The sequence below is a fragment of the Hetaerina americana genome, unplaced genomic scaffold (genome assembly GCF_022747635.1).
Source record: "Hetaerina americana unplaced genomic scaffold, ioHetAmer1.1.p SCAF_66, whole genome shotgun sequence".
Classification (NCBI taxonomy): Eukaryota; Metazoa; Arthropoda; class Insecta; order Odonata; family Calopterygidae; genus Hetaerina; species Hetaerina americana.
The window spans coordinates 1,138,225-1,164,924 of NW_027287272.1; the positions used below are offsets into that span (position 1 = coordinate 1,138,225).

At 40.9% G+C, this 26,700-nt stretch overlaps 1 protein-coding gene across 1 annotated transcript in view; it reads left to right on the top strand.

Annotated features, from left to right (window-relative positions):
• The first annotated feature begins 372 nt into the window (after positions 1-372).
• Positions 373-26,700, top strand: part of Mad (Mothers against dpp) — a 31,303-nt gene continuing 4,975 nt past the window's right edge. Inside the window, exons 1-7 of the mRNA XM_071594671.1 lie at positions 373-474; positions 916-1,254; positions 1,634-1,805; positions 8,382-8,654; positions 11,447-11,562; positions 16,591-16,789; positions 19,780-20,020. Of these exons, the coding sequence (XP_071450772.1) occupies positions 985-1,254; positions 1,634-1,805; positions 8,382-8,654; positions 11,447-11,562; positions 16,591-16,789; positions 19,780-20,020 (1,271 nt within the window). The 5' untranslated portion in view covers positions 373-474; positions 916-984. The remainder of the gene's footprint in view (positions 475-915; positions 1,255-1,633; positions 1,806-8,381; positions 8,655-11,446; positions 11,563-16,590; positions 16,790-19,779; positions 20,021-26,700) is intronic.

A 26,700-nucleotide genomic window follows, 5' to 3' on the forward strand; every position in this document is an offset into this window, starting at 1 on the left:
TTGGCAAATTTTACTTGCACGCCAAATTGCGTTGTTCTCTCCTGGGACATAATTGGTTTACAAAAAAATAGTTTTGTATACATGACTAAGAATTGCTCATGAGCGAAAAATCCTCGCATTTTCCTGATGCAAATTAATAATAATCATACCCATTCGCCATAAAAAATAGTTCTTAGCATCACATATTATATTTTTATTATAAATTACAGCTATTGATGAAAAAGTTTATTTTCCTGGTCTAATCAATGATAAATATTTGGCATGATCATTAGGGGAAGAAAAACCGTTTATTTACGTGCGTGCGGATTGATACAAATAGTGGCGAAAGCTCTCCGCCTCACTGTCGCCAGTTGCTGAAGAATAGAAGCCATAACAAGTGAGGCACGGGGAAAATGCAAGACGTAATCCAAGGGCAAAAAGCGTAACGTTCGCGTGGGAATGTTCTCTGGAAATGAAGGAATAGAAAAGGTCAAAGTAAGTATCTGCAATTACGCTTTTATTGAGTCCAATGTATCGAGAATTATTTTCATTATTGTCTTGTAGACATTCTGTCGCCAGCATCTTTGCTTCTGTTGCTTGACTATGCCATGAATCCCCTTCAGTGATTTGAAGCTATTACTCATGCAATGTTGAAGTTTTTTGACTCATTAAGTTTGTTTTTATAATGCCGCTCAAAATATTCTTAAAGGATGCAATGCTGCCTTGTATTTTTGTACTTGAAATTGTGTTGCAAATCTTTCCTGCGGTATGAATTAGTTGTTTAGCTATTGTTCACTGAATCGTGCTCATTATCTATGAAAGTGCTTCCCGCCAAGGCTGCCGTGTTTCAGTTCGAACCCAGAATCTCTCAAACGGTACATGGTATTAACAGGGTAAAAAACATTTTGACACTCATTGATATATTCTATTCCATAGGCTGGGAGGAGTTGACTTCTACGGATATAGTTTGAAGCCCAAAACCTGGATCTGAATCAGAGTGCAAGCATGGACTCCGAGGAGGCTGAGTCCTCCAGCTCGGGGCCCATGTCATCCCTCAACAGCCTGTTTTCATTTACGAGCCCAGCAGTGAAAAAGCTTCTTGGGTGGAAACAAGGCGACGAGGAGGAGAAGTGGGCCGAGAAAGCTGTAGATTCTCTGGTGAAAAAATTGAAAAAGAAGAAAGGAGCGATTGAAGAGTTGGAGAAAGCCCTTCGGTGCCCCGGCCAGCCAACAAAATGTGTGACCATCCCACGAAGTTTAGATGGACGCCTACAGGTTAGTTCCGTCTGTACGGTACCTTGGTTTGCTTCATTGTAAAGTGATTATACTTTTATGAACTATTTAGAGTAAATATACCTTAAAGTCTATGTAGTTAGTCTATACTCCAGTTCCATAATCATGTATTGTGTTTTCTGAACAATGTTTAATGAATTTTGCTTAGTGGGATCCTCAGTATTCCTCTTTTGAGATACCTCTATGTAATTATTCATGAACTCGCATTTTTATGTTTATGCTGAGTTGTATTTTCACTAAAATAAGGTATTGCTGATACATACATATATATGTATATTAGTATTATGCAAGATGCGTTTATTTAATTTAGCATTTATGGAGTCTTGTTGCATCCATCTCAAAGTTATTCATTTTCGTTTAGGTCTCGCACAGAAAGGGATTGCCTCATGTTATTTACTGTCGTGTTTGGCGGTGGCCTGATCTGCAATCGCATCATGAGCTGAAGCCTCTAGAACACTGTCAGTATCCATTTTCTGCCAAACAGAAGGAAGTGTGCATCAATCCTTACCACTACAAACGTGTGGAGAGTCCTGGTATGTGCACTCTAATCAATGTGAAAAGAGAAAATTATCTTTGAATTTGAAACACATGTAAGGCATATTATGGTTAATGATCTCCTTGGAATATTGGTCCAAGGTTCGTTTTTATGTGCGATTGATGTACGTGATAAATTCGGATATAAACTCGGTTTAGTTAATTGTATTGTTTGTTGGGGCATTAATTACTAGAATGATAGGTTGAATTTTCTATTTGGTGAATATTTATTGGAGGGTGAGCCATTTTTTTACTCTGAAATTTATCAGGTGGTGAATGTGAAGGTTTTGTGGTCCTCTCAGCGAGAGTTATTAGGAATATTATTGATGTATATTTTTTTAAATGTGCATCTGCTGTGTTTTACCACAATGTAACCGACGAAATTAATGAAGCATACAGTTTTTAGTGGTTAGGAATGGCAAATCTATGCATCTTCCTCACACAGGATATACCACTCCCATTTTATGACTTCTGCTTGCATCAATGCATGCTACTACTATTTTTGATGTAAATAAACTCGGAAAGGGCCATGAACAACCTCCGCAAGAGATTAGAGTAAGGGATATTGTAAATTTGGATGTATTTTTATGCATACTAGTATTGTTTACTCCTCCAAACTTCAGTGGCTATACCTTTACCCTTTAGCGAGTAGTCTCCTTCATTCTATGGACCCTCATGCAGGCTTTTTCAGATTTTGAATGTCTCTGTGAATGTTAGTTTCTTGGAAATAGTTTGAAAATCCATCAGTATTGTATTATTTTGTGCGGTACCCTTTAAATGGTGAAAGGAAATAGTGCTTACGTGTTTTTATTTCATGACTAGTAAACATTGCTTTAAAGAAATTACCCAACTGGTGCAACTGTTATGCTGTTAAATATCCCTTGCTTTTGGTATTTCAGGATGCATTAGTTGTCTGATGGAGTATGCTAGAGTTACCTTTTTGTTTAGCAATGTATGAGAGATCTGTTACGTATAAATCTTTCCTTTATAACTAACTATGATTAGGCATAAATAATTACATACAGAACCAATTTATTGGCTGTGTGTAGTTTGGTTCTGTGAGTAATTGTGTGTGTTTTGGCTGATTTGAATTTCCATTCTTAGTGCAGGTATGTGATTCAATTCAAGGTATACCTTTCAAAAAACATACTGTTTTCACTTTTCACAGCTTTGCTCACCAGGTTTTTGGTCAGTTTTTTTGGAACGAGCATCTATTTTTGACAATTTTGTCTTCAGAAATAAATAGCTTTAGTTTTTCATAATTGGAAGAGTATTCTATTCTATCTTGGGTAATATAGGGAAGTAGTGGTGATTGGACTTACCCATGGGCACGCCTCATCTGCTAATTTTCTCTGCGTTCCCCAATTTGCAATGCCTCTCTAATTTGCACCCAAATAGGCACAGGCTTGGTGACTAGCTTCTGTGTATCCGTAGCTTTAGGATTCTCAAGTGTAGGAAATTTATTACCAATGCTTTCCTTGGTAATATGCTTAATTCATTTTACTAACAGTTGTCTTTCGGAGAAGATGTTAACTGTTGAGGTACATAAAGAGGTTTTGAGGCTGGGAAAATTGCATGTATATTTGCATGTTTTAGGAGTTAAATTTCCCATGTAAGTGCTGAGATAAATGCTAAGGGTTAATGTCAAGCGGCGGATAATAGCTACCCATTGCAATTGATTTCTCTGTGTGCACATAGAACCACAGTGTATATTAGACGCACGTGGTGTACAAAAGCAAAGTCGGTACTTTTTCCTACGTGATTTCTATGTATTTCGAAATGTATTTGTATTTTTCTGTTGCAGTAGACTGATAGAGCAGTCTTTTTGTAAACTTCTGTGCCTGAAACTGCAATCTGCTTTTTAAATTAATCCTTCCCCTGCTGCTGCCATTGGAAATATTACTACCATGCAGTGCTTTTATTAACGTTCCCAGAATTGGCGTAACCCAATAGAATCTTAAGAAACAACCAATTTTACGTGCGTCATCTCATTCTTTGCCTTATTTCATGGTAGCTTTCACCCAAAATACATGAATATAAATGATTCAAAAATAAATTTCTACAGCAGCTTGGAAACATTTTTTGTAGGAGGCACACTTGGCAATGTGCTTGGCTACACTGTGGTATATTCGTTTGCAGCACAGCTTGTGGATAAGGTAGAAGCGGAGGAGGGGGAATGCCAATTGTGGATGGGTTCACTCATAATGGTAAAGTGCCTGAAGCCTTGGGGAGAGAGGGGAGATGGGCAGGGCAGTTCTTAGTTCCATCTCTTGGAAATTCATTGCAATGAATAAACCTAGCCTGTTCCAAGGAGCTGCGCGAGATGCCACGACAATAACAATTTTAACGGAGTCATCCGCAAAATGTGTATTTCAATGCAACAATTTCAGAGTCTAAAAATCATTCACCTTGACTGGGATTAGAACCCGGATCCCTTGATGGCCAAACGACTACGAATGCCTGTGACATTGTATGTACGGTATTTCGTCACAACATCTTGTTCCTCTAAAGCCCCCTACATTTCAGAGTTTGAGGGATGCCTCGATAGCTTAACAGACTAAAGCACTCAGCCGGACATCGAGGGATCCGGGTTCAAATCCTGGTCAAGGCGAATGATTGTTACGCTCTGATATTGTTGCATTGAAAACCCAACCTAGTTTCTTTGTGCTTGTACAAAGTGGGATGGAGCATCTTATGACAGGCAAAGTTTCGGTGTATTGTTGCGTTGCGCTTGGCATTCAAGAACTGGCTGCATGTCAGATACAACTTAGGTATTGGAATAGTTTCGATTTTCTCTTTTGTCTCGAAACATTCGTATGCTCCTATATTCTTGTGGAACTCGAGCATGGAGAAGAGTATGAGGGCACTGGAGGATCTATTACGGGCCAATTTCATTTTCATGCCTGTTTATTTTTTCCCCAGAATATGTAAGCTGGTGTATTCAGTAAGGCCAACTCTGCATCATCCTTTGAGTTTTAGTCTTAAAATTGGTCGTATTGAAATATATTTGGCTTAAGAATGGATAATTAGAATTACGTTGAAAGGCAGGAGTGAAAAAGTGTTATTAGGTGAGCTCTATGTTACCTATCATTTTCATCATCAGTATTTCAATCCTAAGATTGTTTTATGGTGCTCCTCCATTCTTCTCTATTCGGTGCAAAGTCCCTCTCACATACTGCCCGATAGCTTCTCTGTTTATTCCTCCTGGTGCCTGTGGGCCGATCTATCGGCTGGTCGGGTGTGTGCAAAGAATGCCCATGGGCAATCTATGGACCGGGTGGTTTTTTGCTCAACTCTATATTTTTCTGTGCATCATAAAGCTTTTGTAGACAATGTTTGAGTTTCAGTAATGCTTTCTTATCATTGCTGACAAATTTTCAAGACTAAAATGAAATAATGCTCATGTTTTGGTTAATTAAACGTAAGGAGTTTTCTGCATTATAGCATATTTTCTTTTTATGCCTAGCAGATGCTGTTTCAGTGTTAGCTTATACATAAGTTAACATTTTATTATGCGTATTTGTATAACTTACAAGCTCATGGGGATCGAGGTGGTGCAGTGGCTAACATATTGACTTCCTACCCAGAGGGCCCTGGTTCGAATCCTGGTGGCTGCAGATGTTTTTCAGTGGAATCACGATCTGTACTGGAGGTGCTTTGTGGAGGGCGCTTTTGAGTGAATACGCCATCTGTCGGATGGGATGTTAAGCTGCGGATCCCTTGGCGCCTTTCTTTATTAGAGTAGGCTGGGTTTCTTTCCCCCTTCATTCTTTCCTGTCCATCCCTATCGGTGCAAATAACCTCAGCTGTCGGTCCCCTCCTCCCCTAAAACTACAGCTACTACAAGCTCATCTTTGTAGGAAGCACTATTTACCTCATATCACTATAATCCTAAACCCTTTTCTGGGGACACATGGTAATTCATTTCAATGGAAATAAAACATCTTATGTTTGCCTTGGTATGAGATTCTCTGCAGTAGCCATTTTGGTGTTGCGAAGGAAAAACTAGCACTGACAATGATTGCTCAATTATTTGTTCTGTTGGACTAAGTTTGTAAAAAAGTAATATCTCCTCCCTAGTGTTCCCTGTTTGAAGATTGGATATTGGGGAAGTGGGAGCTGACTCCCAGGGAGGATGTTTGGGGGAATATCCCTGACGTCGGAATATAACTACCTATTTAAAAAAATGTCCAAAGCAGTAAACTGTTTGTGTGAGCAAAGTAATATTAGCAGAGACCAATCATGACAAAATTATTCATGTAAAAAAATTATTAATGACAAATTTTCTAATCTGAAAGTAAAAGTTTCGGTTTTTTCCAAATAAATTTAAAAATTTTTTCTAAATGTGTGGACAAGATAGCATGATTTAATTCTTTTTATCGTACATGTAACTGAAGGTATTCTTAGAAAAAATTAGCTAAATCACATTCAGATTAGGACTTATATAAATTTCCAATCGCTGAGCTACAAATACATCAAAACAACCATGGCATTTTTCACGAATACCAGGGAAAAGAGGCTGGCACTAAAAGGGTTGTTATTCATAGTTTGCCCCCTTGCCTTTGTTTCTTGGTCATCCTAATGCAGGATCGTTCCTTCAAATTTCTTTTCCCTTCGATTTCTATTACGTTTCTAGTAAATCCATGTATGCCTCTCAGGGTGTGCATCCAAATATGCTCTCATTCTTCACCAAGTTCCCCACTTAGAATCCATTTAATCTTCATTATTTTTCTCATCAGCACCATGTTACAGGGGCATATATTCTTTTCTGGTCCACGCTTTTCCGGTGTTCCATGTATCTGATCCGTGGAATGCCATGCTCCACACGGGCATTTTGAATAACTGCTTCCTTCCGTACAGCCTCTGTTTCTTTGACTACAGTAGTTGCCTCTTCTTCATGAGCCGTTGCCTGAGCTCTACTCCAATCTATGTTGACCAAACTTGTTCCATCCCAAGTTAAACTGCTGCCGAAGCAGAAGAAGGATTCCACTTACCATGAATGCCTACCTAGCTTGAGATTGGTGCTCTTATTAGGCATCAAATCATCCTTGTATAGCAGGAAATCTGACTTGTACCACAGTTTTGTAGTAAGTGCATCAGGAAGAGAAACAAGCCTAATTTATGAGCTACATTTAAAATCATTCGCACATGACTAATTAAATCCTCACCTTTTTGGATGTTTTTTTTGCTTACAGGTGTAAAGCATTAGTGACGGGGTTCAGAGTTATTAAATGCTGCACACATTTTCTTTTTATGGCCCTGCTTTTGTTAATGGAGTGAATTGGCGGACGTCACACTAAAATATTAAGCTTTAATTTGCATTCATTCAGTAATGTGAGTGACAATTGATGAGTATATGTCATGTCAATGTATATGAGTGTCAAAATGCTTTCCCGTAAATCACTGAAAACTGTAATTTAAAAAGATCGATAGTGTAGCATGTAGTATTTTTATTTTGTCTTTTTTGTTCATATGGGGGATAAAGCTAAAAATTATTTTTAATCCTAAGAACTTTGTGGCCACCCAAAAGGAGTCAAAGTGAGGCCAATGAACTCCTGAGCAGGCAAGAAGGCAATGATAAAGGCGTGGTAAAATCTCTAAACATAAGTATGAAAACTGCCGGACTTTCTAATAAAGTAAAATCTCAACCATCGAAGTTATTGCCATGGACAAGGGGCTGGAATTAGTTTTATGAAAAGGTAAACGTTTCAAACTGCAATGCAGGTCAGAATAATTGTTGGAGGGATGATGATGGCCTTGATGGAAGGAAGAATGTTGGGTGAACTGAGTTGAGGGAGGAAGGGAAGGGCCTTTTAAACACTATGAAAGCAATTAGAAGTGGTGGAAAAATTTAAAACTCAATAATCCAGGGCAAATGCTATGAAGCTCATGCTGTAAATGTATATTACGTCCTAAGTTTGATTAAAAAGTATCGGTGACAATTTTTCCCTTATGTGTACGTAAAGTGCTAAATTGAGACGGTCGGTTTAAGTGTGTGCATGATCGTAGATTGCATTTGCAAGATGACAGTGCACGCAATATTTACATCCCTGAAAATTTGGTGTTGTGGAGGCCTGTGCTAAACTCGTCCTCCCGAGGGTCTATGGACGGACGTCAAAAAGAGCTGAGGCAAGTGTGTCTGCTTATGAGGACCCTCTGCAATGGTATCGTGATGACTCCTCAGCCCCTTTACCGTCCACACTTGGGATCAGCGGACGATTTCCTATTTCCAAAAGTTAAATCCTTTCTCAAAGGATATCACCATGGGACCTTAAGTGTCGTCAGAGACGCTTGCAGGCGTACGCTTAAGGACCTTAGGGAATCCATCTACCAGGGAGCCTTCTAGTCATTTAGAAACAACAAGGGCCAAAGTGTGTGGACGCGCAAGGGATGTACTTTGAAGAATTCAAAGGCATTGTAGCAATGTCTGAAATCTATATCTTATCCCACACTTTTCTCAATACTTAACTATGTACATATTAGTCTGGGGCATACCGTTAATAGGTGGTTCACCTTCTATTAATTGGATCGTTCCCTGTGCTGATTGTGGTGATAACCTTAACTTCTGTTTGCAGTCCTCCCGCCAGTCCTGGTTCCACGACACAGTGAATTCCCCCCAGGGCACTCCCTCCTGCCGTTCCAGCAGCTCCCGGAACCATCAATGCCGCACAATGTCTCTTACTCCCCCACTGGGTTCAGCCAATCGCAGCCTCCACCACCTCCAGCATCATCTCATGGGCCGCAGTCTCAGGTCGGGGGTGGGCCGAATTCTCCAGTGAGCAGCGTGCCCAGTCCTGGCAGCACCACTTCCAACCCCCAAAGCCCTTTTGGAAGCAACGGCCTTGCTGGTGAGTTGCTTTGCTTCGTCATTTGATTGGGTACTTGCATTCACTGTGGCTGATGTTGACAGGTGGGCATCTTTTGCTCATTGCAATCAAACGCTTCCATGTTCATTCCATGTGATTTTTGTGTCCTCTGTAAGTGTTACTCTACACTTCCACTTGCTGGAGCCACGTTGAATATGATAATTTTTTTGAAAATATAAGTGGGTGAGGGTTAGAAGCATGTTTTTTTTCCATGTAATTGGGCCATGAGTTGAATATAATGTGAATTGCACGTAGCAAATTAAAATCAGTCAAAATTTTCTAGTCTTATTTCAATCCCTAAAGCCTATTTGTGGTGATCTAAAGTTCAGAGGAGTACATTTTGGGGTTTTATTTTCACATTCAAGGACTTTCTGGTAAAATGTTACGATGCCAATGTACTCATTCTCTCCCAAACATATTCTTTTGAGTTTCTATTCTACAAGTTTTCATTCTATTGATGCGATACAATCGTGAAATTCATCTGTTATGGGTCTGTAATAATGTAATGGTATAATCTGTGGTGTTATTATGGCGCAGTATTGTGGTATTATGTATATTTTAACCTCTGCTATTGGATCAGTGTTTTTTTACTCAAGAATTACATATTTAATACATGAATCTTAGCTTTCCCACACAAGTCTAATATGGCTTGCTGTTGAAGAACTTCATTGGTCTCTACTCATGAGCCATTTACTAGGCGTGATCGAAAAAAGACAGGACTGATTTTATAACTTGCTTAATTCGATGGATACTTCTGAATCGAACTTGTCGCCCTCCAAGTACAACATGCCTTGGCTGACGACATACCTTTGCCAATGTTTCTGCCAGCTCTCAAACCCTGCCTGGTAAGCCCCCTTATAGGGATCCTCTTCAGGTCCGCGGTACAATTAGTTTGGAATAATTTCAATTTATTTCAGACATAACCATCTAGTCTAATCATTTATGGAGCAATTCACGATGGGAAAGGAACGATTTACGGCCCAAATGCGGAATATTTGCAATGACTTCACTAAACGCCAAATCACGAAATGTAACATCCCAAGTTAACTTTTTTGATGGGATTAGTGAAGGAATTTTTAAGAATGAGGCATATGCAAAGTCGAGATGTTGTGGCACGAAAATAATTAAAGATCATTTTGAATTTTTTCAAGTTACATGTTTCCCTAAAATTTTTTTAAACAAAGACAACAAGCACCATCCATTTGTTTAAGGAAATATCTCCAAAAATTGAAAATAAAAAACTAATTGGATAATAATTCAATTATTCCTGGTTCATAATTTAATATTCCTCACTATATACAATGCATATTATCTTTTGAATGGTTTAAAACCATTGAGATCCCCAAAAACAGTCCCTATGTTAGTATTTATGTGATTACTACCTATGTGTTCTATTAGACCAAGTATTTAATATTCTCAATTTATGAGGAAATGACATTATTCATTTTAGAGACAAGTTCTTGAAGTCATTTAATCGGTTTGAAAACAAATCAACATGTTAAATTATGGTCAGTCGGTAGTGGTTATATTTTTCATATGATTTTCAAGAGATCAACCTGTCCAGAGAAAAAAAGTTTTCTCTGTTTGGATTACCAATTCAGGCAGCTTACTTCTTTGGAGATCATTGAAACTTGAATCACACTACGCCTTAGAAACTTATTCAGCAATATCAGCCAAATCCCAACATCAGGCTTAGAAAATGGTTGCTCTTATCTTAAATTTTGAAAATATCACTGTTTTCAGTCAGTAGTAAGCTACATTACAAAAAACCATGAACCCAGTAATCAACTCGAAGGTCGGTTTGGTAGGTAATGTTAGAGTGCACCCAGTACCAAGTCCTCTACGGCATGTGAAATTCATGCAGTAACAGAGTGTAAAGGGGGGCCAGTTCCTTTCCCTGTGTAGGTTATGGTTTCCCAGGAATACCTGGTACACGAAAAATCACATAGCTTGGGTGGAGCTGCAGGTGCCCAGAGACTTGCCCGGGAATCGAACCCGGGACCCTCTGGTCAATATCAAGCTGCAGTGTTATATTATTTCATCAAAAGTATTTCCGATAAATATTTTCAAATAAATTGTAAATGCATACTCGGTGGCATGTATAGCACCATCTTTCGTGTGGTGCTGTCAGGGAACGTAATATCCTTTGGATTAACTGGGATATGCCCTCCTTTGCTGATACATGCATAGTATCTCTTTCAACAAACTTGAATTGAAACTGGCATTATACCTTACGCGCTACGAGAAAGGCATGGAAAGTGATTGTGATTAATATGAATTTCAATGATATCAAAACAAAAACCAAACATTGCATGAGAAGTTAAAATGGTAACAACCTCATGAGGAGAAGTAGCTGTTAAAAGGGGAGATTGTCTTTGAGGATTAATTGCATTTAAACTAGAATTGCACTTCAGAATATGGAAATGCAGCAGCTGATAGGTGTTGTGGCCAGCGATGATGAATTTCTGTGATTCTGCGTTGATTAAACATTGATGTATGTACTTGCAGCTGTTTATGTTTTAATGTAAACAATTCAATTTTCTTCCAATTTGGGTAATCACCAAAATATTTTCATCTCCTCTGTCTGATCCAAGTGTTTTACGTTAAGTCTTACATGAATAATCTGGGTGCGTTTTATGTGCCAAGGCATGTAGTTTGTCTTCAAAGGTTGACTCGTTCACGAGTGTGTGTCATTTGTGAGTGTAAACTTTTCATGGACTGAATATTGATGTGAATTAGTACTTGCAGTGAAGTGATGTCTGCTGTTATTTCAGAGACGCCGCCCCCGGCATACAGTCCGCCTGATGACAGTCAGCCATCTCCCACGGGTGACCAAGCCATGGACACAAGTAATAACATACTCTCAGAAGTGGCCCCCGTGTCATACCAAGTAAGCTCTTGTCGGTGTAAAACGAAGAATATTGCAAATTGCCTAATATGCATGAATGATAGTATAAACCATAAAGAGACAATATATTTAAATGTTAAAATATCACCAAATGCAAATTTTAATTTTGTTAGCCTACCATTTTAAATTAGGTTTTGATGTGGGCATGGACTGAATACTCTTACATTAATTAGCCTTGCCAGACAAAGCACAACCTGACTTCCCACGCCGCAATAAACCCTTCTTCCATTCCGTACGCAAATCCTTCTTCAATCCTGCACACTCCCATCCTCCCGTGTCCAGCAATGCCAGTCCTATTTCCCTGCCCCTTCCTCACTAGCCTCTAACTTCCTCCCCTCTCCCACCTATTAAAATGCCCTTCGTCCGCCTTTTTGTCTCTCCTTTAGATCTCTTCCAGCAATCCTCTTGCCTCGCCATTCACCATGACTAGTACCACAATTTGATATCGTATCTTGTCCATCTTACCTTATTTATCAGTTTCTCAATTTAAATTTAAACTTAAAAGCAACTGCCAAAAAAGTAAGCTCTCGACCAATCCATTCAATCTCTCTGAAGGATCGCCCCTTATCAATAGAAATCAACCGAGTTAATGTTTCTATTTTTGAAAATGTCAATGGAGGTGGCTCAGGTAATGGCTGAATCTTGAGGGGCTCCGGAACCATTGTCTATGCAGTGTAGTGACCTCAGGAGTGTGGTAGGGAAGGAATTGAAGTGGGAAAAGGTGACCTGCGAGGCCGTGAAGCCATGCTGATGCATCCGCCCTCTGTGCGTTTTGCAAGTGTGGTTTGGATGATCATTGGCAGTTGCGTGTCTTACATTCAGTCATGGTGCTCCCTATGTGGGAACCCTGGCTTGGTGGCGACCCGTCAACCATTTGGTGAATGCCTGTCTATTCCCACGCACGTGCACAAACAGGACATTGTATTTTGCGCAGTGTGAGGTGAGGGAATCTTCAGTGAGACTGGTGAATTCAGTTCAGCTGCAATTGACTAGGAACTCCCGCTGCTACATCTTCTTGTGTACATTACAGTTAGTTGACTTACATTCACAATGATAGAATGAGTGGAGGAAATAATGCAGTGGATTAATCTTTGATGACATTCCTCTGTGGAAGTCGAGAGTTGAGATTGTAGGTTTTATCAATATTCATAGTCATGGACCTTAGATGATAATATTATTGTGGGTGGAATGGTGGGAATATGCTTATTGGTCTCTTAGTTTGAGAACAATGCTGTACGGAGGAGTCTGCCACTGTTTTCGTAATGCCTTATATCCTTATCTATCTTTATGCATCCTGTATCTTTCAGGGTACCCATACTTCAAGGCAAAGATAATGACCGACTCAGCCAACGAAACATTTTGATCAATCCCACCACACAGTTGTCAACGCATGAACTTTCGTCCAAAATTTCAGTCAGTTTTCTGTATGCTGAAATGTGCAGAAAAATGCAACCTATTTTCTAGGCTTTTGTCATTATCTAAAATCCACAGCATTCCCATTTTCGCACAGCATTAACGTTGGGGGAATGAAATGGAAAGGACAAAATGACATTTACCTACTCAAAGTGATTGAACTCATTACATGATTTGGTTCAAAGAGATAAATTACCGTATCCTCCCATCGATAAAGCACACTTTATCTGTATAAAAATTTTTGAATGATCGAGAAAATGACGTTGCACATTATGCAATGAAAATTTAACAAATCCAAACATGGATTTATTTTTACACACACACATCCAATAAAATGTATTTTTGCACAAACAGTGCATAATTGTAATGTGCATAATTATATTTATATACAGATGCGTGGCATCTGTACACGTTCAAGATAACTATTTAGCCCTGGGCATGCACGGTATCCATACAAATTCATGATAACTACAAAGTTCTGTGTGCGTTATCGATGGGAAAATACCGTAGTTCATTAAGAAAAATCTTTTTTCTGCCTACCTGCCAAGATTGACGTGTAATTGGAAGTACCCGGCCAGACCCAGAGATGGCGGTAGTTTGAAAAATATCACTGTATTAGAAAAACTGCAATCCATAAAGCATGTTTCAAGTTTGAAGACGCCACATTGTTTAGTATATCCCACGTCAATGGTATATGGAGCACATTATTCCTTAATTGAAGTACAACTTAAGTTATGTCAAAAAACTAACATGCACTAAAGCTTTGCATAGGTATTCATTTGCACTTAAGCAACACTCGTCAACCAGATATGCGAATAGATTCTCCTTGAACTGTGAAATTCTTGTCTCATTTTTTAAATGGTTTGGCAGATTGTTAAAACAATATTGTGAGCATTGACGTTTGTCCTTAAGCTGCCGTTGATGGGATTGATGTTCTCTCGTGTATGCATATCTTTACATACTCTTGAAATTGTGACAGTGATAACTATTATTAATTTGTAAAGTAACCTTTTTTTTAGCATATGTCACAGCATGATAGACATACTATGCACAAGGCACAGTTAATATTCCCTAATATTTAAAAAGAGGCCTGCAGTGTGCATGAAAAGGCTGATTACATATGAGCATAACTATTTTTTTCTGAACTAAAAGTACTTGATTTAATGAGGATAATATTACCCAGATTACAATTCCATAAGAAGTTTAAGAGTTAGACAAGCCTTAGCATAATATTATCAGGACATCTAAACTTTCACTGTGTTTTAAAACTGATATCTGTTTGTGAACTAAACTAATTTCCTCACATGCCTGGGGGATATTTTCATGCCTCTTAAGATGATCATCCCAATGTAACCGTATAAATTTCAAATTTTCTACCACCATTTAATCGCACGTTTTACTCTGAAAGTCAAAATTATTATTTACTCGCTGCCTAGGAGAAAACATCACCGCCATATGTTGTACCATCAACATAATGGGCGAAATTCATGGTGTGATAAAATCTAACGAGTGAAGATGCCCTATTAAGTGGTCCGTGCATTAAATGCACAAACTGGTACAATCTGGCGGCCATGATGGGGACTGTGGCCCTGCCCACTGGCGGCGCTAGTTGCCTTTTAACCCAATGAGCAGCCGTCTGTGCTTGGTGGGTTGTCGAGATGTGCGTACGGTGCCAGTTCTGTTACTTTCTCTTGTCCTTATTTTTACAGTTGGTTGAAAATGGAAATTGACAAAATCACGGAACAACTAATCAACATCCCGGTTTTTGGTGAAGTGGGGTAAAAGTTATCAATAAATTATGGAAATGTTGACAGCTGTTTATGGTGATAATGCTGTCTGAAGAAAAGATCTGTTTTCAAGTAGATTAAGCATTTTAAAAATGGAGGAGAAGACATCACAGATGATAATGCAAGGCCGGGATGACCTTCAACCACCTGTGCTGACGACGACATTGATCGTGGATGGTCCCTTGTCCTTATTACTGATCCTCGAAAAACTGTCCGAATGATAGCTGATGAACTGAATTTTGGAAAATCAACAGTGCGTACCATTTTAACCGAACATGATGGATGGATCCTTCACCATGACACAATGTGCACCTGCACATTCAGCATTGATTGATCGCCAATTTCTGGCAAAAAATTCAATCAAATTGATCCTTGATCATCCTCTCTATTCGCCAGATCTCGCCCCCCACCCTGCCACTTTTTCCCATTCCCCCAAAATGCGAAAATGTGATGAGGGGACATCACATTGGGAAGATGTGGAAGACACAATAAAGCAAGAAACGACGAGAAAACTAAAAAGGCTAAATGCTGGGGACTTCCAAGAGTGCTTTGAACAGTGGAGAATAAGATGGAATAAGTGCATAGCAACGAATGGAGAGTACTTTGAAGGGGACAAAATTGATTTGGGCTAAATTTTACAAAGTAAAGTTTTTATGGCCTCAGTTGGCGTACTTATTGGACAGAGTAGTAAATGTATACGTATGTGGAGTGTGTTACTATATCCCAGTTGCTGTAAATTAAGGATAAGTGAAGGCTCTGCTCCATTTACACTATGTGCTAATGAGGGGAGTGGCAGTTGTGGGGGCTGTGTTGGCATGTTAAGGGATTTGAGGGAGGAAGGGGGGAGAGAAACTGTGCCAGCCTTAGTCTCCTCTTAACGGAGGGGGCCGAGGGGTCTACTCTTAAGGCCTTCAATCCGACAGATGGCATACTCTACCGATGTACCAATTAGGGTTTGCGATGGCTAATGTTGCTGGCTTCCCACTTAGATGGCCCTGGTTGGAGTTCTGGATATAGCAGATGTTTTTCAATGGTATCCTATGTTAGGTTTCTCTTCATCCCTCCTTTCCCATCCATTCCTAATGGCGCAAATGACCTCAGCTGTAGGTTGCCTGCCCTAAAACTACTATTAATAGCGTTTAGGTATCCCTGACAAAATTCTACCAGCATTGAGACCTTTGAACCTGAGCCTCTAGGATGGGAAGCCAATACACTGGCCATGAAATCAACCCTCTCTCTCTTCATGCAAGCCAGTATAAGATATTGAGTTAGAAATAGATGCAACAATTTCAGAGTGTAAAAATCATTCGCCTTGCCTGGGATACACTCTGAAATTGTTGCATTGAAATGCACATTAGCGGATGACTCCGTTAAAAGTTACTGTTGCAGCATCTCCCGCAGTTTCTTTGGAATTAGAAATAGATTGTTATGGTTGTTTTAAATACCTTAGTCCCTACTTTTGATTTGGGTTTTGACCATTGAATACTTTCCGTTACATCTGTTACAGCACATATCTGAATATTCTTGATTAGTACTTAGTAAATTTATTAAAATTCTTGTTTGAATTTAACTCATTGAATTATTACTTGATTGAGTGAAGTTTTTAATGGCATTCCATTGCATAAATCATTTCCAGAATCTCATGAATCCAATCCAAGGATTGCTTTTTCTCTCAATTTGAGCGGTGGGCATTTTTTGGCTCTCTTGCTCCTGGTGGTCATGAGTTTCAGTTACATGGCAATGTATTTTGTGTGTGTGAAGCCATCGGTTGTTTCAATGCTTGTGTTCCTTCCCCCTCGTCGTACTCCAGGAACCTCCGTGCTGGGCCAGCATAGCATATTATGAGTTGAATTGCAGAGTTGGGGAGGTGTTCCACTGCCAGTCACATTCAATTGTTGTGGATGGCTTCACAAATCCAAGCAACAACTCGGATCGGTTCTGCCTGGGCCAGTTGTCAAACGTGAACCGCAATTCCACCATTGAGAACACACGTAGACACATCGGAAAAGGTAAACTGTGCTTGTTCTATTTGCTGTGCGATTGCATGTTGTTTGACTGAGCTAGAGTGATCATATTCTCCCCTAAATTAAGTGTCCTTTGTTTATTGTAAGTTGCAGTTTCCAGGTTAGTGCCTACTCTAATCCCATAAAAAATAATATTTATTGTGCGTCCATGCAGTGCTCTTTAATAAGTTACTTGATGTAATGCTGCTCCATTTGTCTCCAATATTAATATTTATGCCGTACTTAACTGCCATAATTACTTTGATTACATCTGTGCCAAACACCCTTGCCAATTTTAATTAGTGAGATGTTAATGCCAAAATTTTGTTTTGAGTAATAGTTTACGTACTTTCAGTTGATGCAAATGAGCACTATCCATAAATTGACAAAAGAAGTCTTTACATTGAGAGAGCAAGAAAGTGTATAGGAATGATTGACAGGCTTGGTTATCTTTAAGTGGCAGGAATGTGGATTTCTTAATAGTTGTATTTGATAATATATGTACTGTTTAAGGTAGAGTTTGGAAAGACAGAAACTGAACAATGCTATCTATCTGTCTATATCTCAGTCTTGATGATAATATTGTTTGCAATTAGCTTTGCATTAAACGAAGAACACAATTTATATTCCACACTTCTTATTTTGGCATCATCAGGTACCCGACAGGGTACCTGATGATAAAAGCTAAGCGTTGAAACAAGTAGTGTCAAAATGAAGAACAGTGGAGAAATATATTGTGTTCTTCAGTTAATGAACATGAACTTCAACAAAGTTGTACCGGGAACTGTCAAATACATAGCTTGGAATCCTTTCCCAGCAAAACAATCAGTGGAAACAGTTTTTGGTGTAAATGGATAAAAAATAATTTTAACCAGAATAACGTACATGTATTTTCAGATTTATATACATAAGTATTGATTTAAAAAAATTATAATAGTATTTATATCCCTGGGTTACATTTAATCCTGACAGCAGATAACCAAGGTTGCCTTGGAAACTGCAGAAAATTGCATTTCACAACACAGCAATTTCATAGCATAATAGTCATTTACCTTGACTAGGATTTGATGCATAGAATCTTGGCTACTGTGAATTATTTTTATCCTTTGATTTCAAATAACTATTATTCCGAAAAACATTTTTGAAACCAATCCTCAAACATAGTTCTGCTATGAAAGTTTTGAATCCCTTGAAGTTCTGATTTTGTTGAAGATGTAATGGAATGGACAGTTCATTCTGTGCTTGCTTAGCCTATGTAGAGCAGTGAGATATCACTTCATGGGTACATTCTTCCTTGTAGTAATCTGTATCTACATTACATAATTTTTGCAGGCTTGGTGTATTCCATATTTCCTACTAAAACTGGTTTTTGAAATTAGAATCTGGATCAGTTTTCCTTTCTGGAACCTAAGTTTTGGTATCAATGTTTATACGAAGTTGGTTGTCTCTTTAAATAATTAAATCCACTGCAGTATATCAAAGACTTCTAAGTAGTTTTCTGTAATCATATCATTCTACATTGCCCTTGATCCATTCCTACCTGCCCATGGCTAAGAGAATTCAATCTGAAACATTGAATTGTGGTCCATCATTGTTAATGATTAGTCTGAATGTTTGAGAGATAAATGTTTACGAAAAAGCTTTTTAAAGAATAGGAGTAATGGTTACCCTGCTGGGTTTTATCAGTTGGTTCTTATGACGTGTGGAAATTGTATGTAGGCCTCATGAGGCATATTCTGTCGGATAAAGGTTTTATATTGACTAGGTCACATAAGCCATTAAATTTGTAAGTACGTCTCTAAATTCAAATATGAAATTTAATGGAGCCCGTAATTAGTACAATGATTCATTTCCCTTGTTCAAGATAAAAATATATTACTCGAATTCTTCTCTGTAATCATTTTTCCAAATTTCCCTTGATATAATTTGTTCAGCTTCTCAAAAACATGGAAGACTTAATTATCCCACTGTTTTCAAAAAAGATATCATTAAAACTTTATCGTGCTGTGTTTATCTATAAATTGTGTTTACAACATGGTGAAAGTATGAAACTTTTCATGAACCATGTGCATATTTTCAAGTGAACTAATGATAGTCTCTATGAAGTTTTGTTTACGGTTGCCATTGTCAATAGCTCGATAATTATCCTTTTACCAGAGCAATTGGGACCATAAACGTAATTGATGTCAAGAATTAAATCTAAAAACGTAACCTTCACAAGTTCTATTATGTCCCATGCCTAAAATTCATACTTAGAATTCCATAGCAGTGGCCAGCAATTCCCCTGCCAATCTTCAAATTAAATTTTAGTGTTAAGCTTAAGTGCACTGGTTATATCTCCATAATATTAGAATAAAGTTTTTGCAGTGTATGTAAAATGATTGAGGGAATAAGTTCGAATGTAAATTTTGATAAACCAATGGGAAACAAGCTAGGTCTTCCTACATCTGATACAAACTCTGTTTAAATCGAATGTTCAAGTTCCCTGAGATAGTATTACAGGAGTTTGAATGTTATTTGATTAACTTTCATAATCATTGTTCAAAGAATTCTCCCGAGGCCAAGAGAATGAATGATTCGACTGCATATTAGTGTTGCCACTGCCTGGTACATAATGGTGAAAATACCAAACTCATGTCATGCCAGCAGGAAAGACATTAGCAAAAGTTATATCTATGAATTCAGTGGTATCTGGAGTCACTTGACTCATCACTCGGCTTGATTGCCTTCGTACTTGAATTGAGTGCCCATAATTTATGCCATTAAGTTACAAGCCAATGTCCATTTGATATAAAGTAATAAAAAGTGCATTGCTAGAGAATCATTTGAAATATCACCTCAATTTTAATACAGATGTATGCTACCTAGTTCAGCTAACCTTGCAATCGTACAGGATTGCAATTTTGTTTAAACTGAGGACTAATTGCCCCAACACTTGTGGCATTGTGTGAGTTGGTTGTTCTAAATGCATGCGATGGTGTCCCTCTCCCACTCAGGTGTTCACCTCTATTATGTTGGAGGGGAAGTCTATGCAGAATGTCTGTCGGACAGTGCCATCTTCGTGCAGTCCAGGAACTGCAATCACCACCACGGGTTCCACCCAAGTACAGTGTGCAAAATCCCTCCTGGATGCTCCCTCAAGATCTTCAACAACCAGGAATTCGCCCAGCTTCTCTCGCAAAGCGTCAACCATGGATTCGAGGCCGTCTATGAACTGACAAAAATGTGCACTATAAGGTAAAGTCAAGTATAGTGAATGAAGTTGCTTCTTGAAGTGTGGGGGGATGGGGATGCAGTGTGCATTGGCTAATGCACTGGCTTCCCACCCCAAGGGGCCGGGTTCGAATCACGGAGGAAGCAGACATTTTTCAGTGGTACCCTTATCCCTGCTTGAGAGCGCTTGGAGTGAGTACAATGTCCGTTGAATGGGACGTTAAAGTGTGGTCCCCTTTTGGTAAGAGTAGGCTCATGCCGATGCCAGGTTTCTCTCCCACCCTTTGTCCTTTCCCATCCATCTCTTATGGTGCAAATTACCGTATCTGTCAGCCGAAACAATTTTCTAACTAACAGCACTAAGTACTGGAATATTAAGAAGAGATAATAATAAACTGGCAAAACGGAGCTGATTGAGCTTTAAACTTGGGAGAAATAAACGTGGAATTTTGTAGAATTAACAATCATTTATTTGAAACCTAATCCATAATGGAAGTGAAAACTATTTTGTTGCTTCTGTTATCTTTTATTCAGCCTTGCGTGCTCACGTTTTTTTTTTTTTTATCAGTCCACGCTTAGAAAATGATGCACTGCATTGTTTTTTTGATTTTCATTTAATGTAAAAATGGATTGAAATGCAATTTCAAGGAAAATGTTCTGCAGAACGTCAGTAATTCGAAACAGCTTAAACAGAAAAAAATCCAAATCATTTAAAAATAGCAATAAAAAATAAATACTCATTCAATGTTCCTTAAGGTCGGTATGCTGCCTAAGTAGGTAAAATATTTGGCTGCTGACCCAGAGGTTAAAATTTCAAAGGACTTGGAAGGCTTTTTTTTTATTATTTTTTGTATTGCATATGAATGTTAGTTCTTAAAAATTTGTGACGCGGTATTTAATTTATAGATAAATTTTCCCCGATACCGCGAGACAAGGGAGGCCGTGACTCTACTTGTTTTGAGGGCGCCAGGCTAGCCGCATGGCTAGCCGCAGAGTCACGCCGCTGGCTGTCACCTGGCCCATCACACTCCTCGTCCCAGGGGAGGGCTCGCTCACCTTTGATGTGCCCCGGGGTGGGCAGCGGCTCTTCAGCTGAAATCACGAGGGACGCAAGGAGGCGCATAAAAATGGACTCCGACGAGTAAACTTCATAAGAACTATTTATTATCACAAGAAAAGGTGTGGGCGCTCCCAAGCAAACATGACGCGCGGTGCCGACGCCTGCTGGGCCACGATGTTGGGTGGCCGCTCGGCGGCAGCCGAAGATGGCCGCCTCGCTGTCGACTGCTGGGTCCCGATGTTCCGGTCGGGGCCTGCGGGGGGCCCACACGGCGAGGTCGGTTGCTGGCACGCGCACCCCCGGTGTTCGCAGGCTGTCGGTGACTCGACGATGATAGCACACGACCTTCTCTCTCGGACATCTCACAACGAACTCTGCTTGCCACGTGTTGGCCGTCACTCTCCGCGCGCGGCGCGCTCCGCTCTTCTTTTTTCTTACATACATTGTCGGCGCCAACAGATAGCGCCCCGCCGTTCTACGGCTCGCGAGAGAGGCGCGCGTATTCGAACTGGGCAAGTGACGCTGCGCCAAGCACAACGTCACATACCCCCTCCCTAAGCCGGACACTCGTCCGAGTGGACCGCTTACAAACGAGCCTGCAACTGAAACCTATGAACACAATATAATAACAACAATTTCACAGATTTCTACCAGTAGTTCACTCAGTTTTGAGATTCTGTCTTCAGCTATTGGATAGAAAATTGATAGCACAACTTTTTCTAATTTTAACCACATTCTCTATGAACATCAAGTAATACATTTGGTATGAACAAACTTTTGGCATGAATCTTTCATACATTCCAAGGGAATTTCTCACAAAATTTCAACAAAAGCATCACTCGCTCAGATAATTCACTCTATAAAAGGCAGTACGTCCTCAGCTCAAACACATCACACCTCGTTTGCAAACTTTCATTCACCACAATTCAAGGGCTATGTGCCATAACAACAATAATGTCCGACAGAGATTTTCACATCATTGAAAAATAAATCGCTCACTTTGACACACAGACAAGATAACATGAGGCAAACACACAATGCTGACCTATTGCATAATACCAAAATTCATAAGGAATTTTTTTGAGAGTGTGCTCCGTGGGCTTGGCGCTCGGAGAACTCACCACTTTGACGAGTGGATCTTGGTGCTATATATCGTTTCAAGTCACCAATATCTACTTTCGCGTTTTGCTTATTGGAACGCGTTTCTACGATATAAACTGTTGGAGACAGTTTTTTTTGTATCTCGATCGGTCCTTCAAATTTAGGGGCTAGCTTGGCTGAAAACCTATCAATCCCACTGGACAGATGGTGGGTCCTACGCATTACTAGGTCTCCTACATTAAATTCGATGTTTCTTCTACCCTTATTATACGCTCGCGCCTGTTTTTCCTGAGCTTTCTCTATGTTCTCGGCTACTAGATCTCGTAATAAGCCTAACCTATCGGCCCTCTTTTTCCACGCTTGTGGATCCAATCTGCTCTCTATGCCTTCCCCCTTCTCAAGCTCGCGCCGCAAACTCTTCACTGGCAGTGGATGCCTTCCGAAGTTCAAGTAGGCGGGCGAGATCTTAGTCGAGGCCTGCTTCGCGGTGTTGACTGCATGCCTTAGTTCGTGTAAATGCTGATCCCAGTCTCTATGGTCTTTTTCTACAAACATCGCGATGGCCGTCTTCAGCGTTCGATTGGATCTTTCCACTGGGTTTGCCTGAGCATGGTATGGAGGCGTTGTTGTATGCGTTATTCCATACTCTGCCAATGCTTCTCTTATGCATTTGTTATCAAACTCTTTTCCATTATCTGTCAAGAGATACTCCGGCGTTCCCCAGCGAAATAGGACAAGCTCCTCAAGTGCTTTAACCACGTTGGCCCCCGTAGCAGCTCTGACCGCCTTTAGCTCCACCCATCTTGAAAATAAGTCCTGAAAGATTATTAAGTACTTGTTCTTGGCTTTGCTAAGCGGAAACTCCATGAGATCTGCTGCTACGACGCTCCATGGTCTCTCTACCGTTCTTTTACCCAATAGTCCCTGAGGCGCTTGCTGCGACGTTTTGAACTGTTGACAGTCCTGACATTGCCTCACAAAGTTGTGAATGTCGTGATAGGCCCCTCTCCAATAGTAATCTCGTACGACTCGATCGAAGGTCTTTTCCACTCCGAGGTGGCCCGATGAAGGTTCACAATGGGCATCCCTTATGACCCGCTCTCGACATTCTTTTGGAAGCACGAGTTTCCAGCCCTCTTCACAATCAGCGATTGGATCGAGCAGCTCATCGTACTTGTAACGATACAAGTGGCCCGCTTCGACCTTCCAATTTTTATACCTCTCCGGATATTTGCTGACTTCCTCGACTCTGCGTTGGTAGTCCTCATCCTTTACTTTCGTAATTTCAGCGATCTTCTCTTCGCCAGATCGTTGCTCGTACATACGACATAGTGCATCAGGCAAATCATGGATTTTACCTCTACGATGCACCACCTCGAAGTCCCACTGCTGCAACTCCAGCGCCCATCTCGCGAGCCTACCCGTAGGTTCCTTGAGATTTCGCAGGTATTGGAGTGCGGAGTGGTCTGTGATCACGAGGAACTTGTAGCCCTCTAAATAAGGCCTTAGTTTTTTTATGGCCCATAGAATAGCTAATAACTCTCTCTCTGTCGTCGTATAGTTTTTCTCAGCTGATGTGAGAACTCGGCTGACATAAACGATTGGATGTTCTCCGTCCTCATTCACTTGAGAAAGAACACCTCCAATTGCTTCACTGCTCGCATCAGTTTGTACGATGAAGGGTTTAGAGAAGTCCGGCCTTGCCAAGACCGGGGCTTCTGTAATGGCCCTTTTGTATGTCTCAAACGCTTTCTGCTGTTCCTCTGTCCATTCCCACTCTTGACCTTTGTGCAATAACTTGACCAATGGAAGCTTGATTTCCGAATCGTCCTTTATGAACCGAGCGTACCATCCAATCATACCAAGAAATCGTCTTAGTTGTTTGAGGTTAGATGGTGCTGGATAATTCACGACTGGAGCTATCTTTTCCGGATCTGGTCTAAGTCCCTCTGCGTCTAACAGATATCCAAGATATGCAGCCCTGGTACAACAAAACTCGCTCTTCTCCTTATTGATTACTAGCCCTGCCGTCACACTCGCTAAACTCACTCTAGGCGTGGACTCCACGCCGACTCCCCCTCCCTGAACCGGACACAGCCTATCAGGTTTGTCCTCAATGGTTACAGGGTATATCACACTCTCTGCTTGCTTTGGCGGCTGGAGACAGGCTGGCCTGTTCGATCCGACCAAAGACTTGACCCTTTCGCTTTTTTCCGACCTAACGGATTGGCAGAGCGGAGCTGACTCCGTCGACCAATGCGCCTTCTGCCCCTTCTGCCCCATATGATTTGATGGGCGGAGACGGGCTGACCCGCTCGGCTCGGCGAAATCAACGGCTGGACAGCAAATATCAGCTTTGCGGTGGAGGTCGGCCGTCCGTCTCGACTGCTCAGCTGGAGAGCTTTTCCTGATAGCTCCATTGCATTGGCCAGATCGATAGAGGTTGGCTGTCCACCTCGATCTGTAGATTTCTTCATCCTTGATCTTTGCCAACGCCTCAGATGGGTGGTGGATGTTGGCTGTCCAACTCGACCCAGGAGCAGATGTTTCATCTGGCCCATCTGAGTTTATCTCCCTTCCTTTCCCTATACAATCCTTTATTCCACTATTTACATCTTCCTTGATCGAATTTGGTTCGCAGAATTTGGCTGTCCAACTCGGCTTTTCCAAAATCGAATCACCATTTCCTAACCTAATTGACTTATTCCTATGATTATCTAAATCTAATTCAGCCGGTTTGTGTTCGACGGATTGGTTTGCGGGGAAGCCGCTTGGGCTAGGCGACTCCCCGCTTGTCCGTTTTCCTGCCGAGTAAACAGATGTTTGCAATTAGGGCAATTAATTGCCAATAAGCCGACCTTGCCGCAAAGCTGGCACTTTTCTCGTGTCCTACCCTGTCGACTGGGGCAATTGACACTGATATGCCCTCTTGCGCCACAGCTGAAACACTGGACTCTCGGGCACACATTTGCCCTATGTCCCGACTCTCCGCAGGAATAACAAGCTCCGTCAAAGCCCGGTCCCTGGTCTCTCGCCTGTGAAGGCCTAGACGAGACCAACGTAGGTCTCGTTATGGCCCGGTTGTCCCATCGGCCATTGTAACCTGCCCCAGAGGAGCTGGGCGTGACCTCTCTCGGAGAGGACGGCTCGCCATTTTTCCCCATAGTGGGCGGTATTCTCCCTCCCCCATCCGTGATGGACTTTTTCTTGACCTCATTGGGTTGAAGTTCATTAACAATGCTGGTCTTCTTATTCATTTCCTCCACATTACTCCCCAGGGCCCCTACTTTCGCTAGTTTTCTCGATCCTTGCTCTTCTCCTTTCCTCACATAAGCGCCAGTCGTGATTAGCGACTCGCTAGCTGGCATAGGATCATGATAACGAGCATTGATTGCCATTCTTCTTTCATACTTATGACCACAATCCATCAGCTCATCCAACGTCTTAAGTCGTCGATCCTTTATCTCATTTCGATATTCTGGAAGTAGATTGCTCAATGCGACCTTGAGCAGTTTCCTCTCTGACAACGGTTTCTTCAAATATTTAGCAAGATGTTGTAAATTTCCTATAAATTCTGCTATCTTCTCCTTCCTCCCTTGGGTTCTATTGGTAATTTCCCTCATCACTTGCTCTTCGTCCCACTCTTCGACGAATCTCTGTTTAAATCGCCGTTGAAAGTCATTCCAGTCTTTGATGTACTCCTCCGTGGCCGCATACCAGTTGTAAGCGGTATCTCGAAGAGTAAACGGCAAAACCTTCAAGATATCGCTATCCGAGGCATTAGTGCTGGCTCTGATGTTTCCCAACTTCTGGAGGTACTCTCTTGCCTTTGAATTGCCTTCTCCTCGAAATTCAAGCTTCCAACTCTGGAACGCCTTTATGCATCTTTGCGAGATCTCAGCTGAGCGTGACGAGCTCGTACGATGTCTCTTGGATTTAGATGCCAATTTTCTCGGAGCACTGGCCCTTCCTAACTCAGAGCTGATGCTCTGTCTATGTCCATCGTTCCCTGATGTATCGTCCGAGTCATCACTGCTGTCAGTAGATAACGACCCGCTCGTTACCTCCGACTCTGAAGAAGATGACGAAGTGGATGTTATTTCCCTCCGATACTTTTTCTTGGAACCCTTTCTCAAGTTCACTTCCTTATCGTTCTTCTCACTGCCCAATTTTTGTAAAATTCGGCTAATTCCATCCGTCAGGTTGTTGATCATCTCGTTCTGCTGTTGCAATTGACTCCGCAACTCCTTTATTTCCTCAGAGTTGCGGTCGCTCTGTACTGGTATCTCTTTCTGATTTGATTTCGCTTCCGAAGGCAGAATGCGCAGTTCTTCCTTTTCTCTGGTCAAATCTGACGCTTCTTTCCTTTCCCCCAGCGGCGGAAAATCATATGAGTCCATCAGCGGCAGTTTGGGCTGAGGGCCCCCCGCTGCGTTTCCTGTAATGGCGAGCCGTCCTCTCCGAGAGAGGTCACGCCCAGCTCCTCTGGGGCAGGTTACAATGGCCGATGGGACAACCGGGCCATAACGAGACCTACGTTGGT